The sequence below is a fragment of the Chiloscyllium plagiosum genome, unplaced genomic scaffold (assembly GCF_037043375.1).
Source record: "Chiloscyllium plagiosum isolate Xiang-an unplaced genomic scaffold, Cpla_swu_hap1 HiC_scaffold_1, whole genome shotgun sequence".
Lineage (NCBI taxonomy): Eukaryota > Metazoa > Chordata > Chondrichthyes > Orectolobiformes > Hemiscylliidae > Chiloscyllium > Chiloscyllium plagiosum.
The window spans coordinates 94,723,256-94,742,333 of NW_028270139.1; the positions used below are offsets into that span (position 1 = coordinate 94,723,256).

The 19,078-nt window shown below is 41.9% G+C and overlaps 1 protein-coding gene across 2 annotated transcripts in view; it reads right to left on the bottom strand.

Moving 5' to 3' along the window:
- mtrex (Mtr4 exosome RNA helicase) overlaps positions 1 to 19,078 on the bottom strand; it is a 127,246-nt gene that overhangs the window by 79,994 nt on the left and 28,174 nt on the right. For both annotated transcript variants that reach the window (XM_087989071.1, XM_087989076.1), the window contains 3 exons: positions 17,341 to 17,439; positions 15,178 to 15,280; positions 10,511 to 10,642 (listed from right to left, as the gene is read on the bottom strand). In XM_087989071.1, coding sequence (XP_087845197.1) covers positions 10,511 to 10,642; positions 15,178 to 15,280; positions 17,341 to 17,439 — 334 coding nt within the window. The remainder of the gene's footprint in view (positions 1 to 10,510; positions 10,643 to 15,177; positions 15,281 to 17,340; positions 17,440 to 19,078) is intronic.

Sequence of the window (19,078 nt, forward strand, 5' to 3'; positions counted from 1 at the left end):
GCTATAAATAGAGAGGTCTACCTGGAGAATCCGGACGAAACCATTGATAAATTCTTGGATACATTTTTCAAAAAAATGTAAATTAATATATTTCACTTCTATTCAATAATTTATTTTAGTCTGCAAGTTATCTCAGCTAGGTATACTCAATACTGCGCATATGTGACACAACAATTCAATTTGTTAGTGAAAGGTGTGCAGAGGAGATTCACTGGAATGGTCCCAGGAATGAAGGCATTGAAGCTTACAGAACACGGAGAGGACTGGACAGTGTACATAGAAAAATCAAAATAAATTATAAACAAAGGCATATTATACAATCTAGTCTGTCTAGAAAAATAAGCTCGTCCATTGCTTGCCAAAAGCTCAACCAAATCATCCCCTTAAAAAGACAAAAGCTGTAAGTTAAGAAAGACAGATGATTAGTAACTCAAATACGTTTGGCTTGTGAACCCATACAATATTTCATTGAGTGAGTGATGTTTGTTCATTACCATATACTTCCAAGAAACATTGCCTGCCAGACGGTTCTCAACTTTCAAATCCAAAGTCAACACAATGACCACACAGGTGATATTATTCAGACACTTGGCAACTGAGTAGTTGAATTACTGAACACATAAGGTACTATAAGTCCTCACTTTCCCCTAGTCACTCTAAGTAACTCTACAGGTTCTTTTTGTGAATGAATTACATTATTAACAAACCAATCAACACAGAATGATTTTACATCCAATTTTAATTGTATGCTTAAATCAAAGGTAGCTTTGTAACTGTCTGCAAGAACTTGAATTGGGAAACGGTGTTAAATTCTGAAATATTACAAAAATCTAATTGAAGCAGCCGTTCGAAGAGATAGATTATTTGGTTGGACCAGAGTATGTGAAAATGGAAGATTCACTTTCAACGATTATACTGCGCCGCAAAGTAAACAGAACTGATTTTAATAGAATAAGTGAACCTCTCAAAATGATGGCCATGTTGTATGGAAAAGGTCAGGGGAAACAAATGCTGCCGTGACACTGATACTTTGTGCACTCGAGATGCAGAAGGTGGTGATGGCATAGTGGCTTGTGACTGGATAAGGAATCCAGAGAAACCAATCCAAAACAAAGGAGTAGCCATGGGCACCCGAATGGGCCCCAGCTATGCCTGCTTCTTCGTAGGATATGTGAAACAGTCCATCTTCCGCAGCTACACTGGCACCACCCCCCACCTTTTCCTCCGCTATGTCGATGACTGTATCGGCGCTGCTTCGTGCTCCCACAAGGAGGTTGAACAGTTCATCCACTTTACTAACACCTTCCACCCCGACCTCAAATTTACCTGGACCGTCTCAGACTCCTCCCTCCCCTTCCTAGACCTCTCCATTTCTATCTCGGACAACCGAATCAACGCTGACATTTACTATAAACCGACCGACTCCCACAGCTACCTAGACTACACCGTCTCTCACCCTGCTCCCTGTAAAGACGCCATCCCATATTCCCAATTCCTTCGTCTTCGCCGCATCTGCTCCCAGGAGGACCAGTTCCAATACTGAACAACCTAGATGGCCTCTTTCTTCAAAGACCGCAATTTCCCCCCAGACATGGTCGACGATGCTCTCCACCGCATCTCCTCCACTTCCCGCTCCTCCGCCCTTGAGCCCCACCCCTCCAATCGCCACCAGGACAGAACCCCACTGGTCCTCACCTACCACCCCACCAACCTCCATATACATCGTATCATCTGTCGTCATTTCCGCCACCTCCAAACGGACCCCACCACCAGGGATATATTTCCCTCCCCTCCCCTATCAGCGTTCCGAAAAGACCACTCCCTCCGTGACTCCCTCACCAGGTCCACACCCCCCACCAACCTAACCTCCACTCCCGGCACCTTCCCCTGCAACCGCAAGAAATGCAAAACTTGCGCCCACACTTCCCCCCTTACTTCCCTCCAAGGCCCCAAGGGATCCTTCCATATCTGCCACAAATTCACCTGCACCTCCACATCATTTACTGCATCCGCTACACCCCGATGTGGCCTCCTCTATATTGGGGAGACAGGCCGCCTACTTGCGGAACGTTTCAGAGAATACCTCTGGGACACCTGGTACAACCAACCCAACCACCCCATGGCTCAACACTTCAACTCCCCCTCCCACTCCACCAGGGACATGCAGGTCCTTGGACTCCTCCATCGCCAGACCATAGCAACATGACGGCTGGAGGAAGAGCACCTCATCTTCCGCCTAGGAACCCTCCAACCAAAAGGGATGAACTCAGATTTCTCCAGTTTCCTCATTTCCCCTCCCCCCACCTTGTCTAAGTCCCAACCCTCAAACTCAGCACCACCTTCCTAACCTGCAATCTTCTTCTTGACCTCTCCGCCCCCGCCCCCACCCCGACTCTGGCCTATCACCCTCACCTTTACCTCCTTCCACCTATCGCATTTCCAACACCCCTCCCCCAAGTCCCTCCTCCCTACCTTTTATCTTAGCCGGCTTGGCACACTTTCCTCATTCCTGAAGGGCTCATGCCCGAAATGTCGATTCTCCTGCTCCTTGGATGCTGCCTGACCTGCTGCGCTTTTCAAGCAACACATTTTCAGCAAGCAATCCAGAGACCCAGGTAATGTTCTAGAACCAAGGTTAAAATCCTACCATGGCAAATGGCAGAATGTGAAATCCAAAACAAAATCTGGAATTCCAAATCTAATGATTACCATGAAACCATTGTTGATAGCCGCAAAAAATACATCTCGTTCATTAATATCTTTTAGGGTAGGATTGGTCAGGCCTTCATATGATTCCAGTTCCACATCAATGTAATTGACTCTCAACAGTCTTTTGAATTGGCCGAGCCAGTCACTCCATTGAATTAAACCATTAAAAGGTGCTCAAACAAAAAAGGCACAAAATGGGACAGTGATTAACACTGACCCACACACTGGCTGATTAATCAGCACTCCATGTTGAACACTGTTGAACACTGTTCGGAGGAAACTTGTTCTGGCCAAAAGGACATATCTGCTAGTCTAAGTCTCCGGTAGGTAGCAGAGGGAAAGACAATTTTGACCTCACCCTCACCAATTTGCCTGCCACAAATGTATGCCCATTACAGAGTCAGTAAGAGTGACAATCATACATGTTGAAACTTTATTGCTGGAACAGCACAGCAGGTCAGGCAGCATCCAGGGAACAGGAGATTCGACGTTTCGGGCACAGGCCCTTCTTCAGGAATGAGCAGAGAGTGTTCAGCAGGAGAAGATAAAAGGTAGGGAGGAGGGACTTGGAGGAGGGGCGTTGGAAATGTGATAGGTGGAAAGAGGTCAAGGTGAGGGTGATAGGTCAGAGTAGGATGGAGGCGGAGAGGTCAAGAAGACGACTGCAGGTCAGGAAGGCGGTGCCGGGCTGGAGGGATTCGGCTGAGACAAGGTGGGGGGAGGGGGGAATGAAGAAACTGGTGAAGTCCAAGTTCATCCCCTGTGGTTGGAGGGTTCCCAGTCGGAAGATAAGACGCTCCTCCTCCGACCGTCGCGTTGTTGTGGTTTGGCGGTGGATGAGTCCAATGACCTGCATATCCTCGGTGGAGTGGGAGGGGGAGTTGAAATGCTGTGCTACAGGGTGGTTGGGTTGGTTCGTCCGGGTGGCCCAGAGGTGCTCTCTGAATCGCTCCGCAAGTAGGCGGCCTGTCTCCCCAATATAGACAGGCCGCCTACTTGCGGAGCGATTCAGAGAGCACCTCTGGGCCACCCGGACGAACCAACCCAACCACCCTGTAGCACAGCATTTCAACTCCCCCTCCCACTCCACCGAGGATATGCAGGTCATTGGACTCATCCACCGCCAAACCACAACAACGCGACGGTCGGAGGAGGAGCGTCTTATCTTCCGACTGGGAACCCTCCAACCACAGGGGATGAACTTGGACTTCACCAGTTTCTTCATCCCCCCTCCCCCCACCTTGTCTCAGCCGAATCCCTCCAGCCCGGCACCGCCTTCCTGACCTGCAGTCTTCTTCTTGACCTCTCCGCCTCCATCCTACTCTGACCTATCACCCTCACCTTGACCTCTTTCCACCTATCACATTTCCAACGCCCCTCCTCCAAGTCCCTCCTCCCTACCTTTTATCTTCTCCTGCTGAACACTCTCTGCTCATTCCTGAAGAAGGGCCTGTGCCCGAAACGTCGAATCTCCTGTTCCCTGGATGCTGCCTGACCTGCTGTGCTGTTCCAGCAATAAAGTTTCAACTTTGATCTCCAGCATCTGCAGACCTCACTTTCTCCTCTGACAATCATACAGCCTTGGTGGAAACAAAACCCTATCTTCACGTGGAGGACTGCCTCTATCATGCTGCGTGGCATTATCACTATACTAAATGGGACAGACTTTGAACAGATCAGCAACTCAAAACTGGCCAAACATGAGATGCCATTGGCCATCACCAGCAACAGAATCATACTCTAACACAATCTGCAACCTCATGGCCCAACATTTTCCCAACCTTTTATTACCAGCAATTGAGTGATGAACCCTGATTCAACGAGGAATACAGGAGGGCATGTAGGAGTAGCACCAGGCATACCAAAACACAAGGTGTCAATCTGCTGAAGCCATGAAGTGGGACTACATGCATGCCAAATAGCATAAGCAGCAAATGGTATACAGAGCTAAGAGATCCCCCAGTCAACAGATCAGATAGGCTCTGCAGTCCTGTCACATCCAGTTGTGAATGGCAATGGATAATTAAACAACTTACTGGAGACAGCCACCCCACAAATATCGTCATGCTCAATGATGGGGGAGCTCAGTACATTAGTACCAAAGATAAGGCTGAAGCATTCTCAACAATCTTGAGCCACAAGTGCTCAGTGGATGATCCACCTTGACCTCCTCCAGAGGTTCCCAGCATCATAGATACCATCTTCAGCCAATTCAATTCACTCCATGTGATATCAAAAAATGGTTGGAGACACTGGATAAGGCAAAGGCTGTGGGCCCTTACAACATTCCTGCAATAGTACTGAAGAATAGTGCATGTGCTCCCACCCTTGCACCTCCAGTCAAACTGCTCCTGTACAGCTACAACACTGTCATCTACCAAGCAATGTGGAAAATTGCCCAGCTGTGTCCTGTACACAAAAAGCAGGACAAATCCAACTCAGCCAATTACCGCCTCATCAGTCCACTTCGATCGTTATTGAAGCCATCAACAGTGCTATAAAGCAACACTTGCTCGGCAATAACCTGCTCACTGGGTTTTGCTGGGCCACTCAATTTCTGACTTGGTTGAGAGATAAAACAACCGAACTCCAGAGGTGAGGTAAGAGTGACTGCATTCTACCTGCATTTGACTGAGTGCAGTATCTAATAGGTAGACAAAACAAAACTAGAGTCAATGGCAATTGGGGGATATCTCTCCATTGGTTGGAGTCATGGCTAGCATATACGAAGATGGATGCGGTTGTCAGAGCCTCAGAACATTTCTACAGGAGTTCCTCAGGGTAGTGTTCTAAGCCTAAACAAATGCCTTCAGCCGCTTCATCAATAACTTTCTCTCCATCATAAGGTCACAATTAAGATGTTTGCTAATGACTGCACAGTGGTCAGTACCATTCATGACTCATCCAATACTGAAGCAGTCCATGTCAAAATGCAACATGACCCGGACAATATTCAGGTTGGGCTGAAAAGTGGCAAGTAACATTGGTGCCACACAAGCGCCAGACAACAGCCATCTCCAGCAGGAGAGGATCTAACCATTGCTCCTTGACATTCAACGGTGTTGCCATTACTGAATTCCTCACTGTCAACATAGGGGGTTACCAGTTCAGATTGTGGTCAGTGGACTAGCTATATAAACACAGTGGCTGCAAGAGGAGGTCAGAGCTAAGGAATCCTGCAGTGAGTAACTCACTTCCCAATTCCCCAATGCCTACTAATCAACTACAAGGCACAAATAATGTGTGTGATGGAATACTTCCCTGGATGAGTGGAACTCCAACAACAGCCAGAAAGGCTTGACACTATCCTGGACAAAGCAGCCTGTTTGACTGGCACTACATCCACAAACATCCATTCTTGCCATCATTGCTACTCAGTAGTGGCAGCATGCAGCATCCACAAAATGCACTGCAGAAATTCACTAAAATCCTTCGGCAGCACCTTCCTGATTTGCACCCACTATTGTCTGGAAAGACAAGTATAGCAGACACATTGGTCCACCATCACCTGCAAGCCACACACCATCATGATTTGGAAATAGGATGCAGTTCCACACAGCAAATAGACTGCAGCAGTTTAAGAAGGCAACTTACCATCAGTTTTTCAAGGCAACTATGGATGGGCAATAAATATTAACCCAGCCAGTGATGCCAATGAGCCATGAGTGAATAAAAAAGGCATAATAGAAAATTAAATTTACAGTCTATGTAAACAAACTCAAACATGTTTAAGTTGAAAGACAAAATACTAAATAGTGCAAATCTAATTTTAAATACACACAGTTTTTAAATTTGACTGGAGAAAGCAATGTAATGCTTATATGAACTGCAGCAAAACTGGGAATAAGGAACAACTTCATTTTATGCAAGTTGAGGATTTACATGATGAATTTGAATTAGAAACTGGAAAAGGGGATAAGAGTTGGCTAAAATTTTTAACTGACAGAAGTTGTCCTGATTAATAGTACAAGTTAAAAATTAGAGGCTTAGAATAAAAGGCAAACCTTCATTCAAAAAGCAACAATGTTTTTAGACTAAATGAATAAGATAAAATGAGAAAATGAACAATAAAAAAATTTAAGAGTCTATTACATACACTTCTGGAGAAAGGAAAGTTTAGGGAAACGACTGCAATGCTACCTGAGTGGGACTGATCAATTTAAAAATTAATTCAACTCATTGATTCATCTTTTCCTGTTCTTAAAAATCTGATCCAACTGGACTGAACAAGTATCAGTTCAATTTGTGACACTCAGCACTGACTGATGAACAGAAATACATACTCCGAAGAATGAATGTCATTGACATTATTTTACTGAATGTTGGTGAAGGCAAGGCCACACCTATTTGCCATCAGGAAGATTAACAGTTGCTGTCCATATGTTGATGGTATGCTCACAATATTGTTAAGACAGTCCAATCCAGGATTTAGACTCAGCAAAATTGGAAATAAAAATGGGCGATGTCCAAATCAGGGTGAACCTGTAGTGGAACTTAAAATCTGTGTACATGAGAAAGTAGAAGTTGTGACCACAAGTCCAGTTCTCAGGATGGGTCACTGGACTCAAAACGTTAACTGCGATTTCTCGACACAGACACTGCAGACCTGCTGAGCCTTTACAGCAATTTCTATTTTTGTTTGTAATAGAAGTTGTGGACTTGAGTGGTGCTGCGGAACAAGCCACATTGAATTGCTGATTAGCATCCAGTAGTCAAGACAAGTTGCTGCACACAATGGGATGCGGTGCTGATTAAACAAGACAATTTTAAAAAGCAGTCGGCCATACTGCCCTTCTGGCCTAAGTTGTGATTTAACACAATCATGGTGGATCTTCCACCCAAACTCCATTTTTTCATCTGCACCCCATCTCACTTGATTTCTTGAGAGTCCAGAAGTCTTTGTATCCAAACCTTAATTATACTCAAAAATGGAGTATCCACAACTGTCTAGGATATAGAAGTTCAAAGATTCAGACATTCCAACTAGAGACGTTTTTCCTCATCTTGGTTCTAAATCTTGCCCCTTGCCCTGCACTCCCATATTCTAGCTTTCCATCATCAATAAAGCTAGATTCATTACTCATCCAAGTCATGAGCAGACTGTAAACAACTGTGGTACAACAGAGACTTTTGCAGCACTTAATTAGTCACAATTATTACAAGGTCCAATCACTTCTTGTTTAATGTTCAATGATAAAGTTACTGTTAAGACTAAATTACTATTGCCCCACTAACTCATTCATCGTATTGCAGATGATTTGCGCATTGAAAAGATCTTGAATTTCATCTTTTTCCTTGTGGTCCCTGCAGTTACCTGATTTATGAACTCTGATTCTTGTCCTGCTCTCTGTGGTTTTACCCACATTGCTTTATTGTTCTGAAGCCTCAACCACTCTCTTTTAGAGTCGTAGAGATGTACAGCATGGAAATAGACCCTTCGGTCCAACCCATCCATGCCGACCAGATATCCCAACCCAATCTAGTCCCACCTGCCAGCACCCGGCCCATATCCCTCCAAATCCTTCCTATTCATATACCCATCCAAATGCCTCTTCAATGTTGCAATTGTACCAGCCACCATTACATTCTCTGCCAGCTCATTCCATACATGTACCATCCTCTGCATGAAAAAGTTGCCCCTTAGGTCTCTTTTATATCTTTCCCCTCTCACCCTAAACCTATGTCCTCTAGTTCTGGACTCCCCAATCCCAGGGAAAAGACTTTGTCTATTTATCTTATCTATGCCCCTCATAATTTTGTAAACCTCTATAAGGTCACCCTTAGCCTCCGAGACTCTAGGGAAAACAGCCCCAGCCTGTTCAGCCTCTCCCCATAGCACAAATCCTGGCAACATCCTTGTAAATCTTTTCTGAACCCTTTCAAGTTTCACAACATCTTTCCGATAGGAAGGAGACCTGAATTGCATGCAATATTCCAACAGTGGCCTAACCAATGTCCTGTACAGCCGCAACATGACCTCCCAACTCCTGTACTCAATACTCTGACCAATAAAGGAAAGCATACCAAACGCCTTCTTCACTATCCTATCTACCTGTGACTCCACTTTCAAGGAGCTATGAACCTGCACTCCAGGGTCTCTTTGTTCAGCAACACTCCTTAGGACCTTACTATTAAGTGTATAAGTCCTGCTAAGATTTGCTTTCCCAAAATGCAGCACCTTGCATTTATCTGAATTAAACTCCATCTGCCACTTCTCAGCCCATTGGCCCTTCTGGTCCAGATCCTGTTGTAATCTGAGGCAACCCTCTTCGCTGTCCACTACAGCTCCAATTTTAGTGTCATCTGCAAACTTACTAACTGTACCTCTTTTGCTCGCATCTAAATCATTTATGTAAATGACAAAAAGTAGAGGACCCAGCACCAATCCTTGTGGCACTCCACTGGTCACAGGCCTCCAGTCTGAAAAACAACCCTCCACCACCACCCTCTGTCTTCTACCTTTGAGCCAGTTCTGTATCCAAATGGCTAATTCTCCCTTTATTCCATGAGATCTAACCTTGCTAATCAGTCTCCCATTGGGAACCTTGTCGAACGCCTTACTGAAGTCCATATAGATCACAACTACTGCTCTGCCCTCACTTTCTTTTTTATTACATCTTCAAAAAAACTCAATCAAGTTTGTGAGACATGATTTCCCACATCTAAAGCCATGTTGACTATCCCTAATCACTCCTTGCCTTTCCAAATATATGTATATCCTGTCCCTCAGGATTCCCTCCAACAATTTGCCCTAAACTTCCCTTCATCTGAATTCTTTCAAAGCCGCTGACCCAGCCCCACATTTGTTTGAAGCCCTGCCACAGCCTTAGCTGTATGATTTGCCAGGACAGTAGTTTCAGCCTGATTTTGATAGAGTCCACCCCAATATATTAACTCAATCTTTGCCAAGTATTCATAAAGTAAAATTCCTGAGCCTCAATTATCTAGCTTGAACCAATGCTAATAGGTGCATGGCTAATCCAAGAAGTCAAAAATAATGACCTTTGACTTTCCCTAACTTCTCAAATTCCCTTCGGTCGAAGCAGAAATTATGTACCTGTGGTGTAAATCATGACAACCGGACCCTCCAATTCCAAGTTCTTCACGGAGTTCTATGGGCATGTCCCTAACGCCGACACTGGGTGGGACTCATGAGAGTTCCCAGTCACAGCTGAAGAGAACAGTATATATCCCCTGATTGGACTAATGTTTCACCACATCCTCTATCTTCCCCAGCTTGAACAGTTTGCCTCACATCAGTCAATTGACTTGCTGCCCTTTCCTAATCCACAGGAAGAAAGCATCTTTTTGTACTTGTTGGACAGCGAAAGGGATTGAGGTGTCTCTTGGACATGCTGATTCTCCATACCTGTCTGAGGGCAATCACACTCTTCATTCCCAAACCACTGACCACCTCTGAATTTCTATCTAGCCCAAGGAACGTGACCAACTCCTGAAACGGTGTCTAGGTAATTTTCCTGATCTTGTTTTGTCAGCTTCCAATGATATGACTGAACTGAAGCTCCTCAAGCTGCATTTAACACAGACAAGTTTACCTTAGATCACACCAGGACCCACCATCACTCTCAGTCACAACACATGCTGTCTTTACTGTGTGTTAATTAAGCAAAAATAAACTAATGTATAATTAATCAACCCTTCAAATGTTACTTCTTAACAATTTGTCAACAGCCTTCATTAAATTAGAAAAATGGTGAAAAGATTTCTCTCATATGTATTTAAACAGTTCTATTTAAACCTTCCTGTAGAAATAAAGTATTTAACTTTTAAGTGCTCCTACCTGTATTAAAATCCAACTTGGACATTTGAAGTGCATATGCTTCACAGTCTTTCTTGCTGAAGCTGAAGATGATAACAGGCTGAAAATTCCTTTCCATGATCATTTTCACAATTTTGAACACATTTGATGGTCCTATATGTCAGAATAACAACATTTCACATACAATGGAGTGAAGTAAAATTTTGATGTATGAAAATAAGTCATACAATACAACTAATGTTACAACTGCAGCTCATGAATTCAGATCAAAACACACAGTTTCAACATTTTTGAAACAGAAAGCAGAAAGAAACAGGTTATTCCTTAATCTCAGAATCAAAACTTCATTTTGTGGAGAATGTTGGTTTCCATCACAGTAATTTTGGGTATTGCATTTGATTGGCTAAAAATAAAATTACCAGATCAAAAATAATTGCTTGATTAAACCACTTTTTCACTTCTACAAATATATTTACAACTGCCTTTAAGTCAGGAGTTTAGAATTCACAGGATAAAAATGATATTACCTCAGCACAGGTATCTTTAGCAATTACCCATGTAAATACAACTGTCATGTCTGTGGGTTCTTGATTTCCAACATACAAATTAATTTGAAAAACATCCTGTAATACATTGCAAATACATGTGTGACGATGCTGTCATTGTAAAAAGGTTATTTTGGCCCTTGGTTTTTTTTTTGAAGATGGGTCGTAAAGGCAGAGGTACTGAAAAGTCTAGTTTAAAATGGAAGGGGCGTGGTCAGTTCTCCCAGTTCAGGTTCTATCTAGTTTGTTTTAGCTGGAACAGTGACAAGATGCGAGGGTCCAGGAGATACAAGTTTCTGTAAAGGATTCCTCTGACTTTCTCTGAAATCTCTTTCTGGAATGTGCTCCCTCCTGCCTGTACCAACCTGTGTTTGAATGTACCTTTTGGCCAATGGGTGTGTTTATAGGGTGTTACTATATTGGAACAGTTAATCAGTAATACCTTATGTTTTGCAATAGTTACGTTATTCTAAATTCGGCCTTTTGTTCATGTTTCAACTGTGGTGTTTAAATAAACTCAGTTTTGCTTAAAGCTGAGTGGTTTGACCAGTTGCACCACACCTAGGACACCCACTTTTCATGTGCTTTTAAAGTAAGAAAAAATAAGGGTCTCAGTTACCTTCTTAAAATATTTTAAGGGGGTCTGGCCTGGTCCATAACAGATGGCAACTTCACCAATTTTTAAAAGGCAATAAATGTGACTATCACTCAGTCATTTTTTTTGTCTTCTGAATTTCCTCATTAAGGTGAAGGATGCTCATGCTAGGTACAGGTCATGTTCGACATGTCTTGGTGCTGGATAAAACTGTGACGACACAAGTCTGAAACAACCACATAGCTTCTAACATCATTGTGTCATCTTTTTCATTTATTCCAACAACTTATTTGAGGAAGGCTGACAATTTAGCAGAGTCTTTTTTGATGCTGGACCATTCTAACTCCGAACTAAATTGGATGCCCCATATGTATTATAATTCATGGATATGCATGAATAGTCTATAGCTAGCTAAAACACAAAAAATGAGTATTTTCTGAATGATGCGAAACTAATAACTGTTAGTGTTCAAAGGGTTTGGGTGTTCTTCTGCAAGAAATATAAATTTATCAAATACAAGACGCAATAGGAACTCAAACTGTCCTGATGTCTATATTGGAAGGGGGTTGGAGCACTAGTGTGAGGATCTCTTGATGCAATTGCACAGGACTTTGGTGAAGCCACATCTGGGGCACTGTGTACAATTTTGGAATCTGTACAGAAGTATAAATTTAACCTAAACGAGTGCAATGACAGGTCACCATATTCATTCCTGGGTTGATGACAGTAACTTAGGAAGAGAGATTGAGAAGGAATGTGTGCATATGTCCTTGAGATTCAAAGGGTATCAGAGTATTACATGAACTCGATAAGATTCTGAGACTATATTTTTCTGGCTGAAACCTTCTAGAACTAGGGGCGTAGTCTCAGGATAAGGAAATGTCCGTTTCTGACTGAGATTACATCAAATATAACTGAATACTGCAAAACAGTCAGGGTCTTTGTAATTGAAACCCATAATAACTCAAATAGGAAGGGATATTTCTTCAATAATCTGTAAAAAGCAAAAATGGCTGGCACTATGTAATGACACACTTTTTAATCACAGGCAAGAAATCCACAATTCTTGTTAAACATGTTTCATATCAAATAATACTTGGCTTCAAAATTGTGGAATAGGGCTGAAACAAACTTAAACACATCTCAGCATTTAATTTTTCATTATTTTTCTGTGCTAAGTTTTATTCTTTATTTTATCAGCATTCATTTGAAGCCCTATTAAAAATGTAAATTGAAGATCACAAAACTCTTCACTATCAATTTAGCAGTCAAATAGTATAGAATTCAGAAGATGTGGCAAATCAATGCCCAATTTAAGTAATCATGATATCTCATTGGAAAACTTCTGAACATGAATCGGTATTTCAGTCCTATCAGTGAAAATGTTTTGTTAGAATCAACTATACATTATTCAGCAATATTCTGCCTACCTGTGAAATAAAAAGAGAAACAAGTATTGCACCACTTTTCATTCAAATTCAGCAATCTTTATTTTTGAGACCGATAAACTTATATTCAACTTGCTAGTCATGGATTTAAATGTTTCACTTCCAAGTCTGGGTTTTCGTGAAAAATACGTATCATTTGATGAATCATATTAGAACATCATAATTTTTACTCACATCTAGACATGGGTTTTGTGCTTAGCTCAATTAGAGAAACTGGGGAGTTTTGATTCAACAGATTTTGAAAAGACCAAAAACAGATGTAGAATAAGAGTTATGACTATGTAAATGGGGCAATTAAAAAATTCTCTCTAGTCAATTGTTTTTATTTAAAATGCCAAAGGAAACACTTGATTTATTTTAAAGCTGCTGCTAAGGGTCGTCTTACTGTAAATAATGCTGAAAGCAGATTCTATAATAGCTTTTAAAGATAGAGCTTTAGAAATGTTGGAAGAATATTTTTCGACGTTACTGGAATTTTATAAAAAATATTTTTTAAGGAAAACGATCTGTCAAGAAGATAATGCAAATGCAATGAGGTAATTGCATACTTCAAAACTCAGATTTTACAGAAAACATTGCCCCTCAACCTCAACCTAAAACTATCTGGCGCAATTAGTTATTTACAAATACCAGAAATGAGAACGAGTGAAGCAAAAGATCTGAAAATCTTTTTGTTCTGAAGAAATGTGTACACATGATAACAGAGTGAGAAAGTCATTGCATGAGGGGCCAGAAGATGATAGCATCAGTAGTGATCTGTTGGGAGATGTAAATGTTTCCAGACAACTTCAGATAGTGGAATTATTAGATGCTTTGTGAGTAAAAACATAAGTATTCCTTTTGCTTACTTTCTATTAGAATGAAAACTACCTCGCAAAGCATTTGCATAAAATCACTCACGTAATCTTCCCTTTTCAACAGTTCAGCATTTTTTTTTCCCTTTTCCATGAGACATGGGTTATGCCCAGCCCTAATTGTTCCTAACCCAAGAAGCTCACTTGGTCTTTTCCGAAAGCAGTTAAGTGTCAACCACACTCATGTGTCAGAAGTCACATGTAAACCAGACTTGGTAAGGATGGCAGATTATATTCCCTGAAGGGCACAGTATGAGCCATACAAAAATTGATGACAATTTCATCATTGCCATGACTGAGAGACTAGCTTTTAATTCCAGATTTATTAGTATAATTTAAATTCCACTCGCTGCTGTGGTCAGATTGGAACCCACTAGGCCAGGCCTCGAGGTTACTAGTCAAAAGTGAGGACTGCAGATGCTGGAAACCAGAGTCTAGATTAGAGTGGTGCTGGAAAAGCACAGCAGGTCAAGCAGCCTCTGAGGAGCAGGAAAATCGACATTTCGGCAAAAGCCCTCCATCAGAAATGGGGGGTGGGGCTGGGGAGAAGGTAGCAAAGAGTACAATAGGTGAATGGTGGTGGGGACGGAGGTGATACATCAGAGAGAAGGTGGGGGAAGGTAGTGATGTTACCATTATGCATTGTGTCCCAGTTTGTGTATATAATGCAGGATAAGGTCCACACTAACAATGGAACATAATCCAGTAAGCTCATGAGAAGCAAAGGGTTGCAAAGATGAGGAGATGGAGGTCAGGGCAAAACATTTCAAAGGGGAGAATTCCACTTAAAATAATGCTGATCTTGCTAATGTTGATCTTGCCCAGCACATACCCTGTGCAACGTAACCTGTCTGCCTCCAAGTTTTTCTCACCCTATGATCTGTATATCCTTGCTTACTATGATCTTCCTGTACTACTTGTAAACAAAACTTTTCACTGAATTTGACAATAAATAAATCAAATCAAAGGTTGCAATTCTGCTAAAAGGCAGAAATCTTTCATCCCTGAAATAATTGCAGAAAGGAGAGAACACTTCAAAAAGGATCAGATGCTGAAGAAAACACAAATCAAGTAGAAACTGCGTTTCAAGTTATAACAAAATTGTAGAAGAGAATTAACAATCCAACGACTAAAGGAAGCATACTTTAGCATTGGTATATCTGTAAACATTGAGTCAGCATTTCACTGCAACATCATGCAGCTGACCATAAAGGAAACATAATTATTTCAGTTTATTTTTCAATACCTTTAGTTCCTCCTTTACGTCCCTTTGGATCACCCTTGGAAAGTTCACCAGCATCTCTCAGTACTTGCATAGCAGTATTGAAGTTATCTTCTCTAAAATCCCCCTTTTAGATACAAAAAAAAATGCATTTTCTGAAAAATACTCATTAGAATCATGACTGGCTGTAAAGCTGGAGGGCTGCACTGTAATCTTTTGCATCTATCATATTAAAAATTACTTCCTACTTTCCACAGTAAAATCATTTTGCACATCCAAAGGATCATGCATCTGTGGAATTCACTACCCCAGAGTGTGGCAGGTGCTGGGAAACTTAATAAATTTGAGGAGGAAATGGACAATTTTTAATTAGTAATCAGTTAATGGGTCACAGGGAACAGGCAGGAAAGTAGAGTTGAGGCCAAGATGAGATCAGCCACGATCTTGTTAAAATGGTAGAGCAGGTTCAAGGGGCTGAATTATCTACTCCTACTCTTAATTCTTTTGTTTCCTGTAATTAGCATCAGAGAGCTAACCTCTTCATTGGGACATCACATGGGGGAGATGAGGGTGGGCAGAGAAAGCCTTGCTGGAATGACTGTGCACAATCACTGAAATAAAACAAGGATCTGCACATATTGAAGATCTGAAACCAAAACAGAAATTGCTGAATAAACTCAGCAGATCAGTCTCTGTGGAGAGGAATTAGAGTTAATGCTTAGAGTCCGGTGACCTTTCTTCAGAGCTGCTAGTAACTCTAAAAATATGGTCTCCATATTAATGATACCTTTTTATTTGAGGGGGGGGGGGGGGGGGGCTGTGCCCGAAACGTCAATTTTTCTGCTCCTCGGATGCTGCCTGACCTGCTGTGCTTTTCCAGCACCACTCTAATCTAGACTCTGATTTCCAGCATCTGCAGTCCTCACTTTTGCCTAGTGAGTGAATGAATAGATTGACATGGAGCCCAGAGAGACAGAAACAACTTAGGCAAACAAAGGAATGGTTGATAGAATGCAAGGGAAGGAGAAAAGCTGACAATGTGGGCCATGAATGGATAAGAATGGGTTGGTTGGGCTGAAAGCAGCCAATGTCATGACAGAACCTGGGGTGTGGGGTTGGGCATAGGACATGGAAGGGATGTTCAAGCTCTAAAGCTGTTCAACTTGACATTGAGTCATGAAAGCTGCAGGGTTCCGAAGTGGAAAGTGAGATTCTGCTCTTTATCTTGCAGTGAGACTTGCTGGAGCAGAGTTGTTCAAGGTGAAGATCAGCTTAGCCAGGTGGAGGATAGTGGTGGTGGATGGGGTTCAATTTGTTTCAGGTGAGGACAATAGTCTCATAAAAGTGAAGAGATATGCTCAATCAGTGGTTCAGTGGTTGGCACTGCTGCCTCGCAGCACTGGGGTCCCGGATTCGGTTCCAGCCTCGGGCGACTGTCTGTGTGGAGTTTGCGCCGGTTTCCTCTGGGTGCTCTGGTTTTCTCCCGCAGTCCAAAGATATGCAGGTCAGGTGAACTGGCCAAGCTAAATTGTCCATAGTGTTAGGTGCATTAATCAGAGGGAAATGGGTCTGGGTGGGTTACTCTTTGGAGGATCCGTGTGCACTGGATGTGCCGAAGGGCCTGTTTCCACGTTGTAGGGAATCTAACCTAATCTAAATTAATCTTCTGTGATTCATTTAAGGATTCTCCACCCATTTTTAACTGAAAATTTCAAAAACGATCCTACAACTGGTATAATATTCAGCAAATTCAAGCAACTTTTCCATTAGCTCTCCAAATTGGGAGAAAGCTGCTCTGAAATATACAGGCACATCTGAAACTTTTGTCTTGATGGTCAACATGACTAGCTATAAAGCTAGAGGGATGTACTGTAATCTTTTGCATCTATCATGTTAAAAATTACTTCCTAATTTCCACAGTAAAATCATTTTGCACATCTAAAGGATCGTAAATCTGTGCAATTTACTACCCCAGAGTGTGACAGGTGCTGGGAAACTGAATAAATTTGAGGAGGAAATGGACAAAGGTGGCTACACTTTCTTCACTACCCACAAGCGCAAACTGCTTTGGTCATTTTTCTGGCCGATATATCCATCTAACAGTTACATATCCACAGTTCAAAGTATACAAATGAAATTTCACAAATCACTTTTATACAGTGCAGTTCAAAGATCTCCTTCACTTACATTTTCATCAACTACTAGATGCAATCCATCACCTCCAGCTGGAAAAATATAGTGCTGCAAAGGTGTCGGTCTGTAGTCGGTATAGATCACATGGCACGGCTAAAACAAAAATTACAAATAAGACTTTCAAACAAATTGGAAAATGGGTGTTTAACCACAAATGTGCACCTTATTTATAAATTATAACTACCTACCTAACAAGTCATATAATTGAAAACATTCAATCGAATTCACGTTAAAAACACATACAGATAAAGCATTAAAGACATGTTTCAAGTTTACAGTTTCAGAAATGCATAATTTAATATACTACAAGGATGGTTGAACCTTCTGGAATAAAGGATGCAGAGAATAAAACTAAAGACTTTGAACCAAAGGCAATTTTATGCCATATTCACATAATTGTAAAAATAAAAAGGAGTCAATTAGAATCCTATTGCTAGAAGCATCAGAAAACTCATGGTAAATTAAGATATTCTCGAGTTCAAAAGTCAAAAAGAAAGAAACATGACAGGCGTATTCGAAGAGTTTGGAATTTTCTAACTGTGTTAGAATTATGACATGAAGTGCAACAAGAAGCATGAAAAGAAAATTGATCAGTGTTAATTTTGTGCTGTGTAGTTTGCAGAATGCCGTCAGATTCCAATTCGGACTAATCAAATTACTTTGCAGCAGTACAAACTTGATGGGCTGACGGGCCTCTTCTATACTATGTGATTCTATGAAATGGTAAACTGAAAATCTAGCTGTACAAGCCAAGCCAGAGAATGTTGCTGGTGTTAAATAAAGAGGTATGGAAAGAGGCTGGCATGGAGCATGAACATTGGGGGGAGACCAGCTGGGCCATATAGCACTTGAAAACAAAACACACTCTGGGAAACCACAATAATACCATGATTTAACAGATATAGGAGGGAGAGGTCGCAAGGAAGGGACAGGCTGTTTAAAGAGAGTGTTCAAGATTGTGGAAGCAAAACATTTCAAGGCTGCAACTCAAGGTCAACGGATCTGGTAGAATGTAAAAGAAACAAAAATGTGCGAAGATACGAATTTAAGCAATATGAGGAATAGGCCTTACAACTCCTTCATTCCACATCTGTGTCATTCAACGTAATTACAGTTGATTTTCGGGTTAGTTTCTATTTTCCCACCTATTCACTGTGTCCCTTGCTTCCCTAATAGGCTAAACATCTGTTACCCGGCACTAAGTTTTATTAATGTCGGAGGCTGAGGGGTGACCTTATAGAGGTTTACAAAATTATGAGGGGCATGGAATTAATAAATAGACAAAGTCTTTTCCCTAGGGTCGGGGAGACCAGAACTAGAGGGCATAGGTGTAGGGTGAGAGTGGAAAGACAGAAAAGTGACCGAAGGGGCAACTTTTTCACGCAGAGGGTGGTATGTGTATGGAATGAGCTGCCACAGGATGTGGTGGACGCTGATACAATTGCAGCATTTAAGAGGCATTTGGATAGGTATATGAATAGGAAGGGTTTGGAGGGATATGGCCCGGGTTCTGGAGGTGGGACTAGATTGGGTTGGGATATCTGGTCAGCGTGGACAGGTTGGACCGAGGGGTCTGTTTCCATGCTGTACATCTCTATGACTCTATATATACTCTTTGCGGTAGAGAATTCTAAAGATTCCAAATTCTGATTCAGTTATAAATGATCATCACCTTAACCAGAGATTATGCCTGTCTTCCAGATTCCCAAACAGGGGGGACAAATTCAGTGTC